General features: G+C 42.3%; 1 protein-coding gene and 1 long non-coding RNA gene across 18 annotated transcripts in view; both read left to right on the top strand.

Moving 5' to 3' along the window:
• The window catches only part of eya1 (EYA transcriptional coactivator and phosphatase 1), a 63,257-nt gene extending 60,626 nt beyond the window's left edge, over positions 1-2,631 (top strand). For all 17 annotated transcript variants that reach the window (XM_071485308.1, XM_071485312.1, XM_071485300.1 and 14 more), the window contains one exon: positions 417-2,631. In XM_071485308.1, the coding sequence (XP_071341409.1) occupies positions 417-497 (81 nt within the window). In that variant the 3' untranslated portion in view covers positions 498-2,631. The remainder of the gene's footprint in view (positions 1-416) is intronic.
• Positions 2,632-8,685: 6,054 nt separating this feature from the next.
• The window catches only part of LOC139625379 (uncharacterized), a 40,793-nt gene continuing 23,614 nt past the window's right edge, over positions 8,686-25,864 (top strand). The window contains exon 1 of the long non-coding RNA XR_011691877.1: positions 8,686-9,048. This is a non-coding gene — a long non-coding RNA (uncharacterized lncRNA). The remainder of the gene's footprint in view (positions 9,049-25,864) is intronic.

Here is a 25,864-nt window from a genome sequence, read left to right as displayed (position 1 = left end):
GAAAGGCTGCAAATAGATTATTCTCAATGTTAATTTCATATTTTTAGTATTTTTTCATGGTAAAATGTCAGAAAATAGTGTCCAGTGCTCATCACAGTTCCTCAGAGTCACATCATTGTGATGTTGAGATATTTGTAGCATATTTATTTATAGCATATTTACATATTAGCATATTTACAGTGATATAAAACAGATCTGTGAAGCTGGACGCTGAGAATTCTTAATTTTCTTTGATAAATAATTTATGATGTATAATAAAAATTTTGTCCATTCTCAGAATTTTCCGTCATTTCAGTTCATATCAGTTATTTTATCAGTTATATTATTTCAGCCCTAAAATTATGTAGAATTTAGATTTTTTTGTAGGTTTTTAAATGAAAGTTTGCATAATATATTTTTATTTTTTCCCTCTGCAGCACAACATGCCCTTCTGGAGGATCTCCAGCCATTCAGACCTCATGGCCCTCCACCACGCTCTAGACCTGGAGTACTTGTAGCACTACACCACCATCCTACACCCTGCTCCACCTCAGCACACCCTGCAACCTTTCACCTTCGCCCTCCAGCCCTGTCCCACGCTTGCCGCAGACTCTGCAGCTCAGATTTTTTAAAAAAAGCCCCCCTGCGCTGCCTGGCGTCTGTCTTCTACTTCACAGGAAGAAAAGAAGAGGAGAATGGAAAAAAGAAGGCTGAGCACACAGTTAATGTGCTGACATACGGTCACACTTGGTCTTAACCCTAAACTTTTTTTTTTTTTTTCTTTGCTGGAGGCGAAGGACAGAGGTGAATTTACGGCGCTGCAGCTGCTTGCCCTGGTTACTGTGAATTGGCCGCTTTCTGAAGCTGTCAAAGTGTTTTACGGCCCCCTGTTTGTGCCGGGACTCTGTCAGGGTTCACACCTGTGAGAAGAGCAGAGCTACTGATGGCCTCGCCTGCCTCGCCACAGAACTCAGCTACAGTAAACCACAGGCCCTCGACTACTGGTGGTGACATTTCTCCGTCCGTCTAGCTTGTCCCCCCTCTGCTCTTCACCTCCTGTCTCTTTCTGTTCCTTATCTGTCTACCTACTTTTTATTCTCCCCTCCGTCGTGGGACAGACAGACAAAGCGACTGCTCCCGTGTTAACCGTCGGCCTGGGAGTCCTGTGCTTCTTATTTATGAACGGAGACTTTGTGAGTGGCGCCGTGCCACTGAGAAGGTACCTCGATGACAAAAGACTCGTGCCTTTTACAAAGTACTATTGATTTCCACCACAGCAAGAGGAAGACGTTTATGGAAGAATCAAAAAAAGGGATTTTCTAATAATTTAAGAAAATTACAAAAAACTTTATTTACAATGCTGAGACAATCGTGTACAGAGGAAATCTTTTTTTGTGTGTGTAAGTTTGTAATCACTGGACTATTCCTTCCTATATTCATTTAGGTACGTGCTCTTGAAAGGCGGCAATGCTTTTTCATTGAAATAAAAAAAAAAAAGGCATCCCATCGCGCATAAGCTTGTGCGACGCCTGAAAGTGTTGATGTGTTCAAGTTTTGTTCAGTAAACAAATATGTAGTTAATGGGATTTTGTGATAAATCGTTTTGTCAAGACCAAAAGCATGGATGTCAAGTGTCAATGACCCTTCATCTGATTCTGTGATGTTTCTCGTCCTTACAGGAAACTTCATTCACATCTTTATATAGCATAACAGGTCTCCTCTATTGCAAGTCCTTCGTAGACTCATTTCAAAGGGAAAGAGGTATTTGTTTCTTTTTTTTTTTTTTTTAGTTATTCAGAAAGGTAGCTCATAACTTGTGTCCTTACGGCATTTCACCAGCTTGCAGCACTGACCCCATATATTTGGAAGCAAACTTAATTCTGATAAGGATTTTGGCATATGGCAGGTTCCTGCCTCCTGAGAGCCATTTTAACAACAAATTTGAATAAATCTGATATTTAAAAAAAGCAGGCTTGAGTAGGTTTTATTATCTTTTATACAAGTGCTATAACAACTCTTGTACAGCGAGCGTAATTTTGTATGATGTAGTGTTTTTATTTCAACTTTGAAAGTACATTCTGTGTCCCTCTTTGATGTAGCTGAAATACACGAAGCCCTTTCCGTAGTGCTTCTACATCTGTGGATGGAGAAACCATAATTAACATTTAGAGAAAAGCCACTAACTTCGAGGGGTTTGTGAACATACAGGACATGTGCTATCGACTGTGAATTTCTTAAACAGAAACCGACTCGTTGTGTTTCTTATTTTTCCCTCCTTTGCACATGATCACTGCTGGCCTTTTACATTTCAATTCGGATCCCTCTCTCCCCTAACACCCTCCCACCCAATCCACCCCACCCCACCCCTCCCATCTACTCAAAACAACTTCTCCCCCATGCTCTGGGGTATCTACGTATTGCTGCTAGATCATGGTAATGGTAGGTAAATAGAGGAAATGTTTTATAGATTCATACAGCACGCTTTTTTTTTATTATGTTGCAATCATAAATGCAAACTGGAAATACTTTACACTACATGGGCCTCATTGTGAAATGCAAAAGATTGTTGTGTCTGCAAAATATGTGTACAGATGTTTTTGACATTATTATTTGATTGTGTTTAAATTAATAAAACTGATTTGTGAACTGTTACATGTTGTTCTGTTTAATTTTTAATTCAAAACTACAACTTAAAAGATAACACAATTTAACACTGGTATTAAAAATCATTTTTGTCTGTGAACACAGCTTGATTCAACTTTTTTTTTATTTCTTTCCATTGTGTATTATTATTTACTGGACTCAAATTACTTTCTTCCACCAGTATCCAGAGACTGATACTGATGTCAAAAGTCTAAACCAAACAGCACCCACATGCTAATCACATCCTTTAAATCCAGATAATAGCTGCTATAAAATGCTTTTTTTTCTGAATTACAGTATATTATAGTGACTTTTGTTTGGAATAGCTAATGGAATAGCTTTTTAAATTAATGTATTTGAATATTTTTGGTTTCTATTAATTGGATATTTTTCATAATTCCCATGAGACATTGGTAGATTTTCTTCATTGCCTCAACATGCGTCATACATTCTTGAGGCTCCTGAAGCCAAGCCAGTGCTCAGCCCAACATTTGTAATAGTTCTGGCCCTATGGTCCATGTCTGCAGGAGCCTCCATGCATAATTTACATATATCAAACCACTCCAAGTCATAGAGAGCTACGTTTGTTTAAATAACATGAAAAATATTTATGAGGCTGATTTTATGAGGTGGTCACGGCTAAGACGGTCCAGCATGTAACACTACACTGGACAGGGAAGAAAGTGTCCGGCCTCCAAAACCACGTTGGAGAATTTAGCATGCATGGAAATTTATTTAGAGCCGTTTAATATCCAGATCAATTATGCTTTCATATGGAGTAGGAGTGATGACCAGGTTATGTGTGTCTGCCAGGTTGGACAAAGCAAGTCAGGCTGCTACCACCGGAATGCACCAGCAACAATGACCCCAAATGTGCTTTTCCCACTTGCAAACAGCTGAAAGACAAAGTAGCGTCTGAGGTCCTGACTGGCTCTCTTTCTAGGGGAGAGCTGCTCTCTCTCTCTCTGCAGCAACAGAATAAAGGTCTGTTCTCTTTGATAAGTTTTCCCGATGCTTAGAGACCTGGCGGAAAAAGTCAGACACAACCAGACCAGACATTTTGTCAAAGAAAAAGTGGGTGTTGTGGCATGTTGGCCAGCCGCACTGGCTGCTCGTACAAAACAGACGGGAATAAAAATAAGAGCTAGATTGTGTCTGTTTGGCTTGTGTCAAGTCCCTGACTCCACAATGCCTCCACAATGCCTGCCAGAACTTTGATTTCTATCATCCTTACACGTGTTGTGCTTCAGGTGGCTGCTTAGTGAACATGTCATGCACTTGCATTTGTTGGACGTAAGTGTCCCTGTGCTTTAATCAGGCTTTACAGTTACCATGTTACTCTCGAGAGGCCTGATATTCACTGAACTCCCATCAACCCCCTCTTGGAAATAAAGGGGCCATTACCTTACAGGTCCTCTGTTGGGCATTCCTCTCCGGGACGTCCCAGCAAAGCGCCCGCCCTCCATAAAACTGTACTGCAATAATAAACAACTCCATAGGTGATTTACGACTTTGCCCAGACAGTGATTTCATGCAGATTTCCATAGAGGCGGCCTCTGACGGTGCATCACAATTGAACTAATATTGTATTACATGCATATCAAACTCCCCCCAAAAAACCTGATCTGCCACATCTCTTTTACGAGCAGGAAGCCTATTAATAGGCCCGCGTTCTCCTCTTGGTGGCTAGTGTGTCTCAAGTTAGGGGAATTTGTCTCTGTAGCGAGCAGATGTCCACAGACTGAGACAATAAGAAAGAGAGGGAGGGGGGGGGGATTAAACACAAAGCCTCCATCTTCAGCAGGGCTGCAAGGAGTTTCTGCTCAATCTAAGAACCAGAACAACATGCTGTTAGATTGTTTCAGTCTGTATTTCTTTATTCTTGGTTTGGCTGATGTTGTTTGTCTTGAGGCAGGACTGACAAACCCACTGTCACTGATTGCAGCTCCTCCTCCTCCTCCAGTGGTTTTCAGATAAAGAAAGGCTCTCCAGAGTGCAAGGCTAAGTTTTAGCCCCGGCAGGCAGTGAGAGTGACAAACCTGTTGTCATGCTGTGGCTGGTGATGGTGCTAAACTAGGCCCTTTGTTTACTGTTTGTTTATTTCTCAGTTACTGGGATTTGACAGGCAGAATGGGGCAAGGACAGCTGGTAATCAGGAAGCTGTGGATGCCAGGGATCCCAGCCAGGAGTGTCAACTCGGAAGGGGCCAGGCTTCCACAGCCATGCATGTCCCACACAAACGAGGCATTCCCAAGTGAGTCTAGACTGTGACAATGCTGTTAATGCATGTTGGTGGAGAGTTTGAGTCTGATTGGTCTTTCAGAGTGGGTTGTGTCACATAGAGGTCAGAGAGGGTTAGTTATGTACACAGACACATTAAGGTACCCACACTGTATTTGTGTTGTATTGTATTAGGGTCTTCCGGAATCCAGAATTGAAAATTATGTGTAGTTGTACCAGACGTCGTGGTTTTGACAGAGTCCATACTGTTTCAATAAAGCATTGAGAGATAAAGTGTTCGTCTTTGTAGAAGCCTCTCATCATGTATCTGCACTACACTGGCCCAGAAGTAGTTGCTGCAATGCATTCTTGATTAAATATCATAAAGAAAAAACATGTTGAAACTGAACTCTGCCAGTCATTTAGCCTCTGTCAGTCTGATTGCAGCAGTTTTTCTTTCTATTTTTTTTTTTCAAACCACTTTCTTTAGCAGAAAGTTCACTCACTGAGCAAACTCAGCAACAAAGGCACACTTTCAACATAACCTCTCACCACGGCTCATAACCACTGCAGGGCTGCAGTGTTTGAGAGCGAGTGGCGTTGCCAGGGCCGGAGCTGGAGCGATGCTCACTGTCTGCCCAGCCACACCGCAGCTCCACCTGCCTCTGCGGTCAGACACACAAACTCCCTCATATTTACTGGCCCACCACACCACTCCATTTGAAGGTGAGTGGCAGAGATTTATATGGCAAGCTAAGGCCACCCTACAACTGTGAGTGTGTGAGCGAGAACGCACGTGCATGACTTCTTAGCTAACTCAGAGCTGTAAGCTACCAGGTCCCTGAGGGTTTATTTGGCTCCTGCAGCCCCTTCAGACCTCCCTGTACGCTCTGTGTGAGCATGCACAGGGTGTTTACATGCATGTGTGGGTTCTGCATGAAATTTGTATCTGCATGCGTGTGTGGACCTCCCTCTCGGGTGTTAATTGGGCCAGCTCTCTCCAGTGAGGTGTCGGACCTGGGCCAAGCTCCCTCTTGTCTGGCAGGAGAAGGAGCCTCTCGGCCAGTTTAATAAACTCGATGTCATCTGGTTAATAAAACAGCCTCGTGTCCCACCTTGGCTTGTTTTTGCTCGATAAGTCATGGGTGATGTTTTCTTTCTCCTCTCATATTTTTTCTATAAGTAGAAATGAAGGAAAGGTGAACCCTGTTTCGAAGGTAGGCTGTGAGTTCCCTCTCATTTGATTTTTTTTTTTTCCTCCTAGTCCTGAAAACTCTTTCCTGTTGCCGTTTTATGTCCTGAAATGCTACACCGAAGATAATTCATTTAATTATATGACTGAAGCTGCGACCACATACAATATATTGGAGTGTTAGTTTTTTTCTATCCAGCTATAACCAAACCCAAGGAACAAAATGCAATTGAGAATTAGAATTTACTGTAAAATTTAAACGAGAGAAGGATGTGTGTTATATCTGCAACCCCAGCCGTTTGTGAAGCTGTGGATGCCAAGGTCTAAAGTCAACACACACATTTTTTTTTACAGAAAGAGTACTGGACTATATTCAGGCCATTAGGGTGTAAAGTTTTAAGAGTACATATCCCGAAGCATTCTCTGTTAAATAAGGATTTTTCAGTATCACCACCACCATGACTCATTTCTATTTTTTCAACACCAGTACACTTTAGATCTTCAATTTTACGTCCAAAATCCATGAAATGTCTTATAATAATAATAATAATAATAATAATAATAACAATACATGTTTATTTATAGAGCACTTTACTTTAACTTAACATATTACACACAATGTCAATCACACATTAAAAGCAACTTGTAGTTTGCAACTGGTAATCTGATATCGTTTCCTCTAATTGTTCATTGATAACTAGTAATAAATAATTAGTAAGGCAATGTCAATACTGAGTAGTAACTGAGTACATCTTTCAAGTATCTGGTCCATCACTGATCTCTCCTACCCACAGTTGTACCTCAGAAATGTCTGCTCCCTAATACAATGTGAATGAATGAGATGTTGTGAGTGAGCATAGAAAATGTTATATTAAAAAAAAAAATGAACAGCAACATCTCTTTCCAAACCGACAATAATAATAATTATATAAAGAACATGATATCAACAGGTATCATGGAGACCATTTCTCAGTGAGGTGTGTGGATTATCCACAGTAAATCAGACATGTTGCTGTTGAGATTTTGAAATGTATTTTTAAAACTGTGAACTGCACAACTGGAATTCCATTTACCTCCACTGCATTACAGTGACAGAAATCTCAAACTTAAAACTAAAACTATTTGTATTCCTTGTTACCATGTAAGAAAATATGTCTTTTCATAAAATATAGGAAGCAAGAGGGACGCTCATCTTGTAAAAGACAAAGAGCCACATGAGAGTTGTTTCATGCCGCATTTCTCTTGCTCTCTTGGTAGCTTCTCTTTGGTCTAACTCTCTCTCTCTCTCGAGCCCACACTGCCCCAGCAGGAATGTTAATGTCTCGTTCCAGTTGGCTGAAATGGTTTCTGTGCTCTGGCTCTATCTGGGCAGGGGACACCGAGGGGATGGAGGGGCAGCGCGGGGCAAGGAGCCACTGGTACAGGAGAAAATATTCTATATCCTGGGTGACTCCGCTCTTCTGGGGGATTACAAAGGGTTTAACTGGCGGATGAAGGAGAGCAAAGTGGTAAGTGACATTTCTGGTCTGGGAATATGGCAATCAGCAGCGTGGAGCCCCGCCAAGTCTCCCTGCCTGGCCAGAAAATGCTAAAAAGGCTTGGGAGAGTGTAAACAAACGCTGCGCTGGCTAGCAGTGCGGGAGGGGAAAGAAGGCAAGGCAGTGGGGGGGTGGGGGGCGTCCAGGGGGACAGATCTGTTAACCATCAGTGGCTGCGTTTCATCCTGCCGCCCCTCTCCAAAACCTTCAAGGGAGGCTTTGTGTACCTGCTCCGCAGACAGGAGCTGGGAATTTGGGGAACAGGAAACCAAGGCTCACCCCCCCCTCCCCTCCATCCCTACACCTCACCCATTCCCCTTCCCCTGTGCCCCCAGCTGCCCCCCAACACACATACCCAACATTCACCCCCTGCTATGCCCTCTATTCTACACCGCCCCCTGCTCACTCTCTCCCCTCTGATCGCTCATACCTCGCCCCTGAATAGGCATGTTGTACAGTATGCCACTGACACTGGCCTGTCCCACTGCTCTTCTCCCCACATCTGAGGTTGAATATGCAACTGTGCAGTCATATGAGCCCTCGTTCAAATCAAAGATGAAGCTTTGAGGTAGACCTCAGCCAACAGCAGTCATCACTCAGCTCAGCTATGAAAGTTTGCTGTGCATAATCTAAAGGCCTGCATCCCATAGGCCGAATAAAATGGAGACGGGGGTGTTTAAACCTCAATCCATAATTCATGATTCTTCCCCTGAATCACCAGCCCAGAGAATTAGAGCATTGACAGAGTTCACTATGTTGGTTTCAGTTAGTGCACGAGCTGCTCAGGACTGTTTAGCCACACAGCCAATTCACCTCAGCACTTAGCATACTAGCAGGATATTATTCCTGACAAAAAGCTGCTAGGCCTATTACTGTTCGACTGGAAAGGTTAGCATGGGAGAATGAGGTTAGCATGGGAGAATGAGAAAGAGTTCAGAGGAGTATTGCATGTATGGATCACTGTGGTTGTCTAATCACAGCTTAGCAGCTGTTTCTAGGCACAGCAGGTCTGTAAAGCTTTGGATATCTCCATGACTGTCCTCCTGTAAAAAAAAACCAGCTCATAGATCATCTGTGTAAACAGTTTATTACCATGCATAGACACATTTTACTGTTAGACAACTTCTATATATAATACTATAGCAGTTATGATGGGATCAAAGGAGGACGTCAAGGGATGTAGCATATAGACCAACAAAGTCCACGTTAGTCGCAATGGGTCGACAAAACACATGACCGCTCCACAACCCTGTGTGTGTGTGTGTGTATCATTGTAACCATGACAACAGTCCTCAAGCCTGAACAAAGTGCTTATTTTAACCCGATCTTTCCCTAAATCTTACCAAGTTGTTTTTGTACCTAAACCTAACCAAACTGTACTGTTCCATAAGCTTAACCGTGTTTATTATTGTAACCATGACAACAAAGGGCCGGTAAGCTGGTGCTGTAGGGGCACTACTTCAGGAGACACAAAGGGTAGGAACAAATGACCTATATGATCATTCAGGTTGGAGGGCTTTTTGGTTTTTACAAACAGAATATCTGAGCCCTATGGCCTGAGCTAACTGACTAGCCTTGACATTTAGTCCAGGGCTTATGGGAAATGGTGTTTGTTAAGGGCTGATAAAAAATGTAAATATTGAATGAACAACATTATCAGATCCTTTTTCAAAAAACTATTGTACTTATCTGACTATATGAAGTGAGCTACATGAAATGCCACTGAGAAAGGCTCTGTTCAAACGCTGTAATTTTAGTGGAGTTATAAATGTCAGTTCGATGTTGAGTGAGGTTTTCTTATGTCTGGAACAGAACCTGGATGTTCTGGTTTCACATCATCTCACTATAGCTCTACATGTCATCACAAAGGGAATATGTGTATTTACCTGTTTACATCTTGAAAGAAACTAACAAACAAAAAATCCAACCAACAAAACAGGTCTTCCTTGTGTTTTCCTGCTATTTTGTTTCAAACTGTGTTTCTTCACTGTTCGGATGAGCAACCTTAACTGTTCTTTTGTCTTCACCAGTGTGTTTTTATGCATGGGAGTGGGATGGACAATGTACTAACGTGCAGATTTGTCAAATTAGTAATGTTATCAGACAGTCTTATTTCTCTAATTGACTCTTTAATTTGACATGTTCAGTGTGTTATGTCAGTGGGCTATAGTCAGCTTCATTTATTACATGTACGATTGTAACTGCATGCTAAGTCCTGGGTGTCTTTCTAAAATGTAGCCTGTGAACTTTTGGAAGGTCAGTTCTGTCCTTCATCGAATCACCCCAGCAATGGGCATTCTCATCAGTGGTGCAGGGGGTCAAATAGGCAGCATCATGATCACATGCAGCTCCACGCTAGAGAGGACTGCCTAAGTCACACAAGGTAATAGTTTAGGAAGGAAGTCTATGGGAATAAGCAAATATTGTGAGTTAACATGTGCATAACTAAATTTCACTACTTTAGACATCACACATAGGTTACATATGAGGAAAAACTCGTCCTTGGCACTCAGTTGACACAGATCATAAAGGCTTCATTGTGAATGCTGACTTGTCTCCCAGTATGCTAAATTAAAAAATGAATGAAACCTAATACGGGATGGTAGCGGCGATAAGATCTGGAGTCGGCTCGTGTCCCTGCAGGCCCGTCTCCTCCTTTGCTGCACCACAAGGGAAAGGCAGCGCAGTGACAAGAGGTGTTCAGGAAGCAGTGAATACCCTGCAGATCAACAGATAATATTTTTTTGGCAAATAAATTCATTCCTGAACCTTAAATTACATTTTCACCTCTTGAAAAAATGTCTGCTCTCGAAGCCTGAGGCAGTGTTTGTCTGAGATGGAGGGAGCGGGGGTGGGAAGAGGAAGTGCAAGGTGTTAGCTGACAGCAGTCCCAGGCAATGGGCTGCCTTTATGAATGTATGTATATATGTATGTGTGTGTGTGTGTGTGTGTGTGTGTGTTTGTGTGTGTACATGCATGTGTGTGCAAGTGTTTACAGCAGTGCATACATGAATCTTAGCGCTTTGTATGTGATTAAAGATCAATGCGGGGGAATGTGTGTACGTGTTTCATGTAATATACCAGTGAACTTATTTGTGTGTATGTGTGTGTATAAGTGTGTGCATGTGTGTGTGTGTAGAGAGAGAGAGTCACTCTGTAGCACCATGACAACAGTGGGGCTGTCTGATCCTCTCTCTCTAATTGTCTGTGACCTCGTAACTGGAGACGCGCTCTCAAGGCAGGAGGAGGGCCTTTCACACGGCAATCACTTTTGGATTTGTCCTCTATGCAACTCCTGAATACCACTGCCAAGGAGGTGTGTGTGTGTGTGTGTGTGTGTGTGTGTGTGTGTGTGTGTGTGTGTGTGTGTGTGTGTGCGCTTATATGCAGGTGCGAACGCTTCTGTAAATCCAAACCCCCGTTGATTGACAGTGAGGTAAAATATATGTGAGGTGGACAGGTTTGTCTGACTTAGGCACCCAGGTCATATGATTGGTTAGCTTTTGATGTTCTGAAAAAAGGCTGTGCACTGTAACCGTAAAACCTATGACTCATTTGATAATCACAAAATAATGTGTGTTGATGCCACCGTCATTTCACACATGACACAGACAAATAGAAAAAAACAAAAATTCTAATAAAAATTATGAGAAGATTTTTGTGAAGACTTCAGACAGGGAAAAATGATAAAAGATGGAAAAATCATACCTTCTAGATCATCTGTTATTCCAGTGAGTGAGAGGCAACTGCTCCATCTGACTATAGGACTACTTTGTACTTCACATGCTTTTCAGGGAATCAGCTCTCCTCTATCTCTACACTGTCCGTCTGACTCTATCCGTCTTTCCCTCCATCTGTCTGCAGAGGCCAGTGCTGATGTCTCTGTTGTGTTCCACCATAAAGGGGCCTCAGTAATGGCCCCTGTCACACACAAAGGTATTAAGGCCTAAAGCCTCTCTCTCCGACGCCACTGGCAGCTGGGCCAGGGGAATAATTTGATTTGGTATTTTATGCTGGAAAAGAGCCTTTCTTCCCAAGCCACATTTGCGCCTGGCTTCTCCTCAGCTTCGCAGCCCCCTGAAAGACTTTACATGACATTAACACATTTCAGAGAGCATTACGGCTTGAAAAGAGATTTGTCTAGACAAAGACATGGTTTATTTGTAGTTAAAGCTTCATTTCCTGCCTGTTCCCTCTCCTGCACTCTCTCCCTGCACCTTTACTCCCCCCACCACCTCCTCCTCCCTGCGTGACTCCTGCCAGGCGCACAATGGTTGGCGCCCTGACAGGTAAGAGGATTTCAATTAGTTTACCTCGGAATGGGCCCTGCAAAACGTGATTAATGAAAGCAATTAGTCTCTGTCATGTCTTCAGCACACTCCTGCTAAATCACCGGACTGCTCCTCACTGACGCTAAGAGCAAATTACATCACCCGGATCCTCTCTCGCTCTCTCTCAGCTTCTTTATGAGCTCCCCACGTCTCAATGAAGAGAATAACGGAAAGGAGAAAGAAGAGAGGAATGAAACCAGCTGATAGCCATGTGCGAGTTTTTTTTTTCTTTTTACCCTTTCAGGGTGTATCCCATAAACATCCACAGCTTATAAAGACCTGTAATAAAAAAGAAAAATACTCATCCTTTTCACAAGTACTGTTCAAAGAGATTTAGGACACTGCTGTTTAAAAATTAATAGTCAGGCTAGAGTGAGAAAAAAAAAACATGTATTAACCATAATAAATATGTGTGTGTGTGTCTGTGTGTGTTTGCATATGTCAAAGACTGACTAATAATATTCAGCCAGTGAGCAGTGTGTGTGTTTGTTCACCCGCAGTAAATTAATCAGGGGCCTGGGTTTTGCTCCCCTGATTATAACACAGATGATCTACACTGTGACACGTATGTTTACACTTTACAAATGTACTTTCCCCTCCACAACATCACACACTACACGCAAACTTATAAACTATAGCGGGATTTATGAAGGCATGTTTTAAACTTTTAGGCTTCCATCTGTGCATGCGTTATGGGCGTCTGTCACGGAACCGCAGAAAATCTCAACCTGAAAAAAGATCAAATCAAATAAAAGGGAATTTACTGAGCCATAGATAATGTTTTGCTAGCTGCAGGCAGGGTGGACCTCAGCCAACAGTAATCACTGCCCACCAGGAGGGAAACAGCCCCACCTGCTCCAACGCCATCGCATGCAAGCCTCCTCTTCTCACAGTTTTTGCTCATGTTATGTATTTATGCCACATCTCAGCCACCCACCCACCATCTCTCATACTGACTTACTGACTTCTCTACCCCATCTGTGACACTCAGTCCCAAGCCCTTTCATTCCTACTTACGATGTAAATCTATAAAAACAGTTTACAGCTATATAGTTTGTTTTTTTAGGCTCAGTAATTTCCTAAAACGGCTAGGCACTGAAGTTTTCAGTAAACATCACAGAGGAGTAAGTTTCCATTTGCTGAGGACTATTTTCAGACGTGGATTAATACACAATTGATACACCAGTGTGTTGCTGCACCAGGAGGGTGTATGTCAACTCAAAAGAAACTACAGTGCCCAAGTTTATTGTAACGGAGAAGGATGTCACTCTGCCTGACATGTGGTTCACTGATGTTTTTTAAATTTTTAATAGTTTTATAAGACAGTGATATAAATTGGTGTCTTCATCTGAATCTACTTCAGTAGAACCCTCTAGTATGACCCTGTATGCATCGTTCTCTTCACCTCATCAGTGCCAGTGAAGCACATTGTCGAGACCATTGAAAACAGTGATTAGTGTTTGTTCTTCTTCGGTTTGATTGTTTGATTATCACTTCGTAATCTCTTTTTAGAGAAATATTAGAGGACTTCTGGCTTATTTTACTGAAGTCATCAGAAGGTTTTTGCTCATTGTTAAAACTCATTTCTTCATAAACTCCATAGAATTGTTTCATTTGGCCAAAGGTTAATCTCCTAAATCCTATGTTGGCTTGTCTGTGGCCTTTGGAAAGGTGTGCTCAGGATGATAGGGCTTACATATTTTGATGTTATCCTATTTCTTCATTTCCTGCATTGGCTGGGAACCGGGGAGCAGCACAGGCTGTAGCTAGACCAGACGTTGTTCCTCTGCCATTCTCTCTCTTCCTCTCTCACTCTGTCTGTCAGATAGAGGACAACAATTTGACAGGCTCATTCCTATTGGAAATGGGATGATTGGAGGTTTTCTGGCATCAACCCCGGCCTTGTCTCCCCTTCTGTTCAATACACAGAGGCTGAGTCCATCTTGTAATACAGTTTTTCAGACTGATGCACATTCCTGAGCATGTCTATATGGATGTGGGTTTGTGTCCATATTATCTGCTGCAGTTCACTCATGTTCCAGGGCTTGTGAGTGGCCTGCTCCTTCCTGTACGATGGAGGCTTCGTTGTCAAACTGTCGTGCTTCAGCACAATAATATCTGAAGTCCACACACGCACGCACACACACACACATACACACATGATCTGTCGGCCTCTTTTTTCACTCCATCTCTTTCTCCTGTTGTCTAAGGTTTTCCTGTCACTGAGCCAAAATCTAATTGTTCAAAGCTCTGTCAGCCTCCAACACTTTGATTTTTCTCCCAGGCTTCAAAAGAGCACGGCAACAATAGGCTTGTGGCTGCAGGGCACACTGAGGTAGCCAAGACTATATTAGTTATCACATCTTTATGTCTTAATGTTCGCTGGCATGGCTCGGAGACTTTTACTGAGCGGGGGATGGTGTTTCGGAAGGAAGCAGACTTGTTAGTGGTTTCTCAGGCGGCTTGTTCGATGCCCCGAGATATTTTTTAGGTTTGCGACTGACTTTCCAATATGAGCGCAGGTAAATATCAGGGCGTGTACGGTGTCAAAGATCAAAATGGTGGTGTGTCTGTTCAATGCTAATGGCAATGTTGAGGTTTCTGTAATTGACACCGTCTTAATGCGTTTAATTTTTACACATTGTAACTCACCTAACCACAAGGCCCAACATGCATTTAAGGGTCTGGGATGATTAAGCCTGTAAAGGACAGATGGGATCAGATAATTTGTTACAGATTTAACCTTGGCAACACTTCAGTTGAAAAAAAAAAAAAAAAGATCGGCATCAGTGAGACAAAATTTAACTTTTTATTTCACAAATGGTCAAACTCTAATCTTTAAAGCAAGACTTCAAACTTTTGGCAGAACAAATAACACATTCCTCCTGTTAAAAATCAAAAGTTTAATTCTAAGTAATAAAACACACCTTGCTCAATTCAGTACACTGAGAGGTTTAGCTGCTACAAAGTCTGGTGACCAGTTGTCCATGGTGGCTAATGCTAGGTGGTTATTGTAGCTTTGTATTTTAACTACATGTTCAACAAAATGCTATTTATATAAATGCTTTAACAGTATTTTAGCTACACTTTAGCAGCCTTTTAGCGAAATGCCGTAGCAGCAGTAAACTAAACAATAGTTAGCATTTAGCAGTGGCTGTTATTCAGTTGTCTAGCTTTAACACAGAGTCACAGTAACTTCTAGGTAAAGTGTTGCACAATAACAGCATTTCCCTGTACAACTGTATCTAAGCCAGCCTCACAAGTTGTACCTCATTTGAATGGTGTGTTGTATTTGCATATTTTCATCCCTCACTGAAATCGATATTCACTGTTTGTCTTTGGTAACTCTCCAACACTGATGAAAATGAAAACATGAAACACTCCAAATATTTTCTTTGCTCAGTTGTTTCTTTTTAAATTGATTTTAACGTTTTTCATTTAAGAATTTTAACTAATTTTGAATCAGACATATCACACTATAAAACCTAAAGACATCCTTGTTGTTACTCAATTACTTGTAATGTAATTCTGTCAGGGGAACCAGCACTTGACAACAATAAGCAATAGATTGTGTTACACTTTCTTGTGTTTTACTCCACATAACATTAGTTCACTTTTCACACAACAGTGATCCAATTTCTGTGTTTCTCTGTAACAAGTATTGTTTAGTGTGGAGGTTGCCAGCAGCAGGTTAGCACCTCCTCAGCCCTGCTAACATGATATGCATTCACCTCCATGGGGGATATGCTCTGCATGTTCTATTTATGGATGCTAAGTAAAATGACACTTCAAACCCCTCTGTCTGAAAGGAAAAAAGACACAGACCACTCTCATATGTTACATGCAGGACAGATTAGGACAAGAGATAGACAAGCACGAGTCAGGCCTGATGTAACATCACTGCTGTTCCTGTATCAAAGTCAATCTTAAACACGTCATTTCAATATTGGTGACATTTGTCGTAAGTACTGTAGATTGGCCCGCATACTGTGATGTCTTTTTACTTTGAATGTTTCACTGATAAAGTGTGAATTTCTATAAAGCAGTAAATGAATCGCTTCCTGTTTGATGTTTAGAACAACACATGAAAAAAGCTTTCATAAGCTCACTTTAAAAGAAAAAATGTTAGCCCTAAAACCACAATTTGTCATTTTCACGTTTCTGTTTGTGTACAGATTAGATATAATTTGATATAATCTGTTAGTAAATTAACTTGGTGAGTGGATTTTTTAACTTTGGGCAAAGCCCTGCTTCCAGTTTTAATGCGAAAGTGAGCTCACTCTCATAGCTGTACTTTCATACTTAGTGTACAGATATGAAAATATTATGAATTACTTGCTCAAAACTACTGAACTGTGACCCAAATTGTAATAAACTGGAATTTTCCCTTCAATGTAAAACACATCAGACTAACGTAGTTCCCTCTCCACCCATCCATGTAATAAGTAAAGTGACTGCAAACACCTTTACCAGGTAGAACAATGTGTGAAAATGGTTGTGGGCCCTGGCCCTGACAGCCGCCTTTGTTTTGACTGAGTCTCTTTTCAGCTCTGTGGGATTTCCTCCAACATCCCAGAGCTCCCATTGAACGGGGAGTGGGTAAAGAGAGAGCAGCCTAACAAGCTGCTTTCTCGTCTGAAACCAGGTTTTCACTCACTCTTGCAGAAAATGGCACTTTCCGTTGGGACAGGCTAGGTTTGGCCAACGCTTCAGACGCAGATCGCGGTGAGCCTGCTGGCAAGTAGCAGCCAGTCAGTCCCCGGCTCCTCTTCTCCTGGCAGCTGGGAACAGTGGGAGTTAGGGGCTGTGATCGCTGGCCAGGAGGGAGCTGAGGTGAGCTCAGACTAGTTGCTTTTCCTTCACTCACCAGGAGCTCTGTTTTTACAAGCCTCCAAACGTGACAGGAAATGGGTAGCAAATGAGCTAAGATGTCCTTCATCAAAACACACTGCATTAAAAATCATTTTCCCAGGTTAACTATATCATACGATTACATCTGTCCTTAACTTTGAAGAAACAGATGGGTGACAGAGGAAAAACCTGAATAAATGAGTCGAGAAACATATACAATGCAGATGCATCCACAAAGGTGTACTCCATTGTACAATTAACCAATTAACATCCAGTCATAGGGTCAGAAATGTGCAGTGCACATTTGATGACTGTGATTCTCCTGCATTAGTGTGATATTTCAGGAAGAACAGAGTAAGAGCAACTCTCCCTCGTGTGACTGAGAATGTCAGTGCGGTCTACAGAGATGTGGATAAAAGTGACATGGTGAGATGAGTTATCCTTCAACATATTCTCCAAGAGTGGGCAAGAGCAATACAGGCCTGAATGCTTCATACTTAGAGTGAAGGGATCTAGTGGCCCTGTTTTGCTGTGGGAGACATTTTGCAGGCATGGTTTGGGTCCACTTGTCCTCTTACCTTTATCCTGTTGGGAGTGCTCTCTCCCAGGATGACAATGCCCTCATCCACAGGGCACGAGTGGTTTGATAAGAATGAAAATAATGTGAATTATATGCTATGACCTTCACTGTCACCAATTAAACACCTGTTGTGAGGGTTTGCCCTTATGGACATCTTATGTTTAGACTCTGGACGTTATTAGTTTTGATTTTCTGTTTGGACTTTTTGGTTCACTTCCTGTTTTATTTTGAAGTTATTTCCTTGTGTGTCTCAAGTCTATTTACTTCCTGTTTTTGTTCCATTTCCCTCCGTGTTAATTGTCTGCCCCACCCTAATGTGTTACACCTGTGTTCAGTTACCCTTGGCTTCTTTGTGTATTTAAGTCTCAGTCTTTGCCGTGGTCTTTGTCAGATCGCCTCTTCTGTTTTCCCCGTGTCTTGCTCCAGAGTTTCTTGCACCTGTTTTGTTCTAGTGTTCCCCAGTTGTTTCCACTTCTACAGCTTTTGTTTCTCTTGTCTGGATCTCTTCATTTTCACCCGTTTTGTAAGTTTACTTTTTCATTTCATAAAACACCCTTTTTCTACCTTCTCCTTGGATTGTCTGCATTTGGGTCCTCAACTCCACAAAATGTGACAAATGTGTTAGTCTCTGCTTTATATTCAGTATGATAAATATGTAAAATCAACGTATAAGAGAAGCTGCCAGTAATTTGTCAAGTATCAAATATCAAATCTGCATTCCTGTTCAGGAAACAGTAGAGACAGTATTTACACAATAGCTGGCCCTCACACTTATTACCATAAAATCATGCGTACAGGCATATACATCTAGATCTCTCTCCCGTCCCTCTTTGTCTTTTGCACTTTGTCTAGCACTTGGCAGGCTGGGAAAGAAAAGGTGTTTGTGTTATCATACAACAACAGCATTTTGCCTTCCATGTTTCGCCAACTCCCTGCCCGTGCAGTGTTCCTGCTTCTCATCACACGCTCACATTTCGAACAAGCTAAAACAATACAGAAAAACATATGCTCGTTATACAAATTGAACGTGCAATTTTCTTTGATAAGCAATCAGTGTCTGGTATATGTATTATGGAATCAGACGTTGCTTCAGAGCAGATTCGCTCCCAAATGCAAAATGATCTTTTCATCGTGTCAGTGAAAACACAAAGGAAAACAAAGAGAGCGATGAGAGACGCCCTGGTTCTCACTTACATGTATCTCACAACTCAGAAGTTCATCCCAGTTCCCCAAACTGAGAAAGGCATGTGGTGTCTATGAACTGTTTTGACACAGATACATACCAGTCATTGTTAAACAAAGTCTAGATTAAGACAGGAAGAAATTAATTGCGATTCCAGAGGCTTCTCATTTAACCTTGTATATTTTTGCAGTAGCTGCAGTAGATATTATGCTTTGTGCATAAAACCCCATCCCTTAAAAAAAAAAAAAAAGGTGAACCCATATCATCACCTGGCAATCCACGTGCTTTCACATGCCTCCATAGAACTAAATGCTGTAAATTGTGTCTGTCGTGAAAAAAACGTGTGTAAGAATTGATGATTTTCATACTTTTATTTATGACGGCCTTTATAGCCTGAAAAATCTGTTGTTATCACTATAAAAAATTTTTTAAGTGAAAGGTTTGGTGAAGTCCTTATGCCACACTCTCACTGTGCCATTTCCTCTCTGCCTCTTTCTCCTGTGACAGCAAGTGGATTTATGTGTATGTGGTTACCCAGAAGACCCTCTACTGTACCCTCCCTGCCGAGCCTGTCACACGGGGCTGATGTATTCCCCCCCACCCCCTCTCCTTCGCCAAGCTTTATGATGGAAACTGATACAAACACTGTGATAGGGTTTCGGGATAAATTATTCACGCTTCCAATGCTCTCTGCTGCTGTTTCGGTTCTTAGAGGACGTCCATTTTACAAATGGCCCTTTTTTTAGACCTCATCCTTTTAATTGATCCGTGGCAAAGACAATACATGTGTGATTGAGAGAGCACGGAGGATTGCATGGTAAAAGTTCAGTGTAACACTTCAGCTGAGCTGGTGTGCGTTGTCGGGTGCTGGCGGCCTGTGCTGTGGGGCATTAGGTGCCTTAAGATTTACTGCCTGGTAAATGAAATGGCTGTCCATCGGCTGCAGGGGCAGCACGTCAACAGAGCCCTGGCCTAATGTCTCTACCATCTGGTAGGATAGGCCTTTAATTGAAAAGAATTTCTGAACTGAAGGGGAAGAGCTGGACCAAGTCTCCCAGTCCCCCAAGAGAGAGAAGTAATGAAAAGAAAATAACTTCTCTCCTCTTTAGTGCCTATGGAAGCCATAAAGAATAACAGGACATGGTGATATAACAGACACACTGCCGTAGTGAGTGGGTGAATAACTTTCATATTACAGCCTACCATCTGCTAAGACGGTTTTGGAGCTAGGAAGCCAATTGGATTAAACGTTATGGCCACTTTGCTCACCGCGGCTTTTAGGGCTACCTTCAGGTGGCAGTTCATAAAGCATTTTTTTGTCAGATTTATTTAGACATGAAAGATGTGTTTTTACTTTTGTGTCAGACGCACCCACTCCATACTCCCACTTTGAGAGTGGGATTTTTCTTAAAACAAACAGGAGGGAGGGAGGGAGGGGATGGCAGACATCCTGGAGGCCATAGAGGATAACTGATGAGTCTAGCAGGACTGAAAGGCAGAATAACAACACTCACCTTTAATGTGGCTTTTACCATTGGGATTGACTGAGTCCCAGACACAGCCGCTGTGTGAGTCTGTGTGTGTTTGTAAGAATCATACAGGATTATTTCATGCATTACACTAATCATGAATCTGATCGTCACTGATGTATTCGGCGTCAACTGTTGAGAAGATTGTGGGTGAAGTGTATGTCACAGCTTTGGTATGCTCATTGAACCAAGACACCCTTCCACTTGACAGTGTTACTTTCTGTGATGAGCACACTGCCAGTGTGCATGTCTACTCGCTGCTCACAGCTGAGCTTTGCTGGCTACCTCTGTGACAACCCTCTCCACTCCCAGACTATTCAGCTATGTGAGAAAATATATCATTTACGTCCACTTAAAAAAAAAAAAAAAAAAAAAAACACCCCACCAAAATGTGCCCTATGAACCGATTCCACGCTTACTTCAGTTGACAAGTGTGTATACTGGATGAGGTCACCAGCTAAATGGTTTTAAGCACCCAAAGGAATCACCCACGCCCAAGGTAAACAGACATAGATACTAAAGGTAAACAATAAAGTAAGTTTAAAGTAGGCAACATCAATGGCAGATACTGTACTGCAGCAGATGAAATAAAAATAAGCGGTAATAATGATTTTCAACATCTATTTTTCCACGTCTTTGTAAATGTCGACGATGTTGAAATTACGCAGACAGGCTCTTTGAGCACACATCCAATGTCTGTTGTGTATTTTGGCATTTGTTGCTTTTTACAGGCATCACAGTAGTGTCCACACATGTGCGCACAGACATGAAAATGTACACAGCCATACAGAAGGTGGACACACACACACACACACATGCATGCACATTTTGATTTCAGACCAGACTGTAATACATTTTACCGTCTGGCCTTGATTTTGAGTTGACAGAATAAGAACGCTGTCACTGAATCTGCAAATACGAAAGCAAATGCTCCTGTCAACAGAGCCAGAGAAAGTCTTATTGCAGGAAAAACGTAATCAGATATATCTCCAACCACAAATACAACACAAATTGGACAAATTGCACATGAGAAAACCAGTTTGTTAAAACAATGGCCAGGAATAGGCTGGGTGACACAGGCTCTGTCCCTCTGTGTGTGTGCGTGTGTGTGTGTGTGTGTGTGTGTGTGTGTGTGTGTGTGTGTGTGTGTGTGTGTGCGCGCGCAGGCATGGGTCACAGCTTGTCCACTGACATGGATCCCATTAGATCAGATGACAGCACTTCATAATATTGACACATTCACAGCATGAGGTGTGCTATTCAAGAGGTGGCTGCGCTGATGATATACTGTACACACCTGACGTGTCACAGGCTAATTCTGAATCCGTAAACTACCTCGGTCACGAGACGAAATGAAAGAAAGCTGGGCCGTACGGAAACGCAATATTCTAATGTAACTTCAAGAGATGACACACACATGCTCTCTTACTGCGTGTGCAGATTTATATGGTTTTATTTCAAAATTAAAAGCACAAGTTAAACATGCAACGAAATTATTTCTGTCATGTAAGTTATGTTATGTGAGCATTTAGAGAGACTGCTACCACATAAGTGGTCTTAAATATTTTAAGGATTTAAGCTCATTTTCTATACTGTTTTTAATTATTGTTTTTGTGTCAGTGTTAAGTATTTAAAATCACTGAATCAAACGTGTTTGCCCTCTCAGAGAAGGTCAGATTACTTCAGAATAATTTGTCAGAGTTTGGAGGGAAAAATGGGGTAATTATGATGTTGACGGCCCAGAGATGATTCAAACTCGTCCTGAAGCCTCCCCAATTATGTGTGTGAGGTAAAGAGGCCTGAGCCAAAGCCAATGAGGGCAGCTGTGGCTCTCCTCGCCTCCTTGCTCTTAAACAAACACCCCAGTCAGACATCAATAGGAAGCGTCTCTGTTTTAGCACACCTGACCTTTAGCCGCTGCCCCAGCCTGTGCCCACCAAGACCAGACCTGCACGTCCCAGACATTTAGCAGTAATCACTAACACCCACGTAGCTCGCCCAAGCGAAGTACATCGTAAACCCGGTGTGACCCCTCTCCGCCACTTGTGGCTGTTGCCAGCTGATATGCAAAAGCATGATGGACGGAAGCATTGCTTGAGAGAACGACAGAAGACTAAAATAAATAAAACAGCGCTGCTGGATGACAGAGTGGGGCTTTAAATGGTGGGTGATGGAAGGTGGTGGGAAAGGGGGAGTAGAGGAAAAAGAGTGAGAAGGCGTGACTGAGAGTGTGTGTATGTGAGTGTGAGAGAGAGAGAGGATCGCAGAGGCGGGGGCCCTTGTGGGGCTAACATAGTCTGTGTTATGCCATGCCACGGGGCCAGCTGGCAGGGCCCAAAGCTGGCATGACAGAATGTGACAGAGGATCCGGAGAGCAGGGACTCGGGGAATCCCGACACAATAATGCTGATGGCAGGGGCTAAAGCCCAGATTTAATCACAGCCATCACCCACCTGCCAATAGAAAATTACACAACGGATATCAATGGCAGCCTCCCCATAGTGCTGAGCCCCCAGCAGAGCTTCCAGGCCGGGCCCAGTTGTCAATCACTGGGATTTAATGGTGGAGCTCACAGACACGAAAACACAATGCAATGCTATCGCAGTGGGCACCATATAGTCACAGCAGTGCACTGAAACCTGGCCAGAACATAAGGGAACTGGCTTAATACGTTTTGGCAATTTACCGAGTATGACCTGAAGCTTTTTATCTGCGGAGTTCCTCAACTGAATTCCAGTAACAGTTTAAATCATTTCATCATTCGTACTCTCTTCAATGCGAGTTTTATAACAGACAGCTTTCCAAACATCTGCGCATAATTCATTTTATAGGTGACACAGAAATATACTCTATCTGTGAAGAGCAAAAATAAAGGTTGAGTTCACAGCTGCTTTTATAATGTCACTGGTGATTTTAATCACTAATGAAGCTATAATTTTTCATTTTGTCAATTTGTAGTCTATAAAATGTCAAATACCATATATAGTATGTATGATAAAGAGAAAATCCGAAAGTCTTTATGTTTTAAAAATATAATTTATAAATGTGCAAAAAATTACACAATTACTAAAAATGTTATTAATTGATTCATTTTTATGACTGCCTTGCTTTAGTGGTTGAGGTTGCAAATTTAAATACTGTAAATGCAGCTAAATTTTGTATTATCAGTTTTTACAAATTAGTCATGTAGATATCAACATGTGTTTGGATATTTCAATACACGTATCTTTCTTATTCTTGTTCTTGTTCTTTTCTTGTTCAACTACTTCAGTTTCAAATGTCAGCTGCCAAGTTTTGACCATCATATAATCTTGAAAAAACATTTGCCCAGTTCATCAAGGCTGATTTTCTCTGCAAATTCACTTTTTTTTCCCCCCACTGTGCCGTCAGAAAACAAATGAAGCAGAATTTAGATCAGATGATGGCGTTGTCAGTCTGGAGCGGAGCAGACTCTCTGATTTTAACCAGAACTTTTTTTAGTGTCTCGAGCAGGCCTCGGCTTCAATCATACATAATCATGTACATACACACAAATTTATACACACACGCTCACACACACACACATCTCATCAAGTTAGCAAGAGCTGCTCAGACTTGACAGGTAACGGTCCTGTGGTTTGGATACCAATCAGTCTCTGAAAATGTTTATATTTCAACTGTGCTGCATGCTTTGACTCTCAGGTGCCCCTATATAGATTACTCTGCCACAATTAAGACCTATCAAAATGAGAGCAATTCAACACACACACACACACACACGCACACTGAGAGAGACACACACATTCCCTCTGTGTTAGCTTTTGTCTTTATTTTTCTTATAGGTGGAGTTTGTATCCTGGGGTTTAAAAAAGAAACATGAAAATTGTGATTTGCACTTAATTTTAAATTCTGCTTGTTTAGTATTTAATCCCATAGTTTTACATCAAAAAACTGCATCATCGTCTACTTTGCAGCACTGTTCCGCAGATTATATTGACCAAAAACTGACACATATGCTTGATTTCAGTCTTTCTTTTATGTCAGTTGGGTTGGACTGCTTGTGTTTATGTGTGCATGTGCGTGTTTATGCTTCTGTGTGTTGGATCCTGACAGCTATCACTTCTGACACAAAGTGGTTGTTTTCTGAAGGCTTTGCTCCGTTTCATGTTGTAATAGCTTCCCAGTGATGGCGGAGAGGACCTCTGCTCTGCGCCGCTCTCAGCCATGACTCCTGCAATATTTACATGTTTACGCTCACAATTTCCATCTGTTGTTTCTGGAACAATCAGCAGCAGGGGCCTGGAGAGAAGTGCAGGGCTGTAAGTTGCGCTCAACTTGGGTTTCATGATTGGGAGGCTGGGCCTGATTATGCTCGACTCAGTGAAGGGAAAAGGGGGAGTGGAGGGGGGTGGGGGGTGGGGGTAGTTTTCTTTTCTTCAAGGCCCTCTCAAGGTTTCTGACGGAGGGTTGGAAGAAAGGGAGGGCTCTGGGGATCTGCACGAGCTCGCCCTCGGAGAGAAGCTTCACCAGGTTGAGATCCGTCATTGCAGGCCTGTAACCCCGCTCACCCCGATCCAACTGGCCACGGCCAGGGCCAAGCTCTCTAATGGATTTCAGATACGTTACAAAATCAATCATAATGTTCAAATGCGGTCAAAAACATTTTAATGCGGCTGATTATGATCGAAATTGGTATGTTCATCTACCATGAAGTTACAACAACCATTTCAAAAAAGAGTGGAGAAAATTCATGATTCATAATATGTTTGAGTTTGTCTAATGGGCAAAAGAAAAAAAAGAAAAAAGTTTATTCATCAGTTTGCCAGTGTTGACTTTCAAAAAGCAAATGTCGTATATGTATGAAGAAAACTGACATCATACACATTGGAAAATAGTTTTGCCCATTGTTTAAGTCTTGTATACAACCCAGAATACACCACTACATGGAGGAAAAAATACAGTGATTTGCAGAGTAATTAGATCCTATCAAAGTATCTGTGACACTGTTATGCGTTACAGAATGGTATTCTAAATAATCATTTGGAAGTCAAAAGAAAACTATTACTACTGAGAAGAAAAGTTAAACCCCCCCAGGACAAGTGGGAGCTCTAAAAGAAAGGGTGATACTGATGACTGTGTGGATATAGGGAGAAAGAAAGCAAAGAAACACAAGCAGGATGAAAGGCTGTGTTGGTCCCTTGTGATGTGGCTGCAGACGTAGCGGGTCCCAGCGTCAGCCTGGCCCAGCGTCGGGTTTCCCCATGCCGGAAGTGGCGCGTTTCCCCTGGTGACAAGCTCTTCCTGCAAAATAAAGAAATCATTAGAAAGATGACAGCTGGGCCAGCCAACAGAAAGCCCAGGGGGGGTGGCCTCAGAGAGCTGCCACCCAGCATTAGCTAGCTGCATTTTGCTTCACCATCACCTTCTTCAGAGGGTAAACAACACTGCTGCGACACAGCTCTCTGCGAGATCACTGCTCTCTATGTCAGACTCTATCGCTTTCTTAATTTTTCTTTTTGTATCTCTCATCTGAATGTGCTTATCCGACACTTGGCCTCCCTCTCGCACACATCCCTCCACTTTTTACAGTCCCTGAGGATGACGGGTGGAGGAACAATGTGGGGGCTGGTCAGCGAGCTGAGAAATATTCTGACATGTGAACCCCAAATCATGCGCAGTGAGTCTGCAGCTGAAGGGTCCGGGCTCGGGCGGTGACCCCTGGCAATCACGGCGTGTGGCAGCCACACTGGGGCCTCTGCTGCACAGCCTTCTGGGAGCACACCACGCCGCATTCCAGCCAAAAGTCCTCCCCAAGCATTTCCTCCACAAGCCATTGCTT

The sequence above is a fragment of the Trachinotus anak genome, unplaced genomic scaffold (genome assembly GCF_046630095.1).
Source record: "Trachinotus anak isolate AG129_WGS33_773 ecotype Australia unplaced genomic scaffold, CSIRO_AGI_Tana_v1 ptg000009l, whole genome shotgun sequence".
NCBI lineage: Eukaryota > Metazoa > Chordata > Actinopteri > Carangiformes > Carangidae > Trachinotus > Trachinotus anak.
The sequence above is the reverse complement of the archived record's forward strand: the minus strand, read 5'-3'. Positions and strand labels throughout refer to the sequence as shown.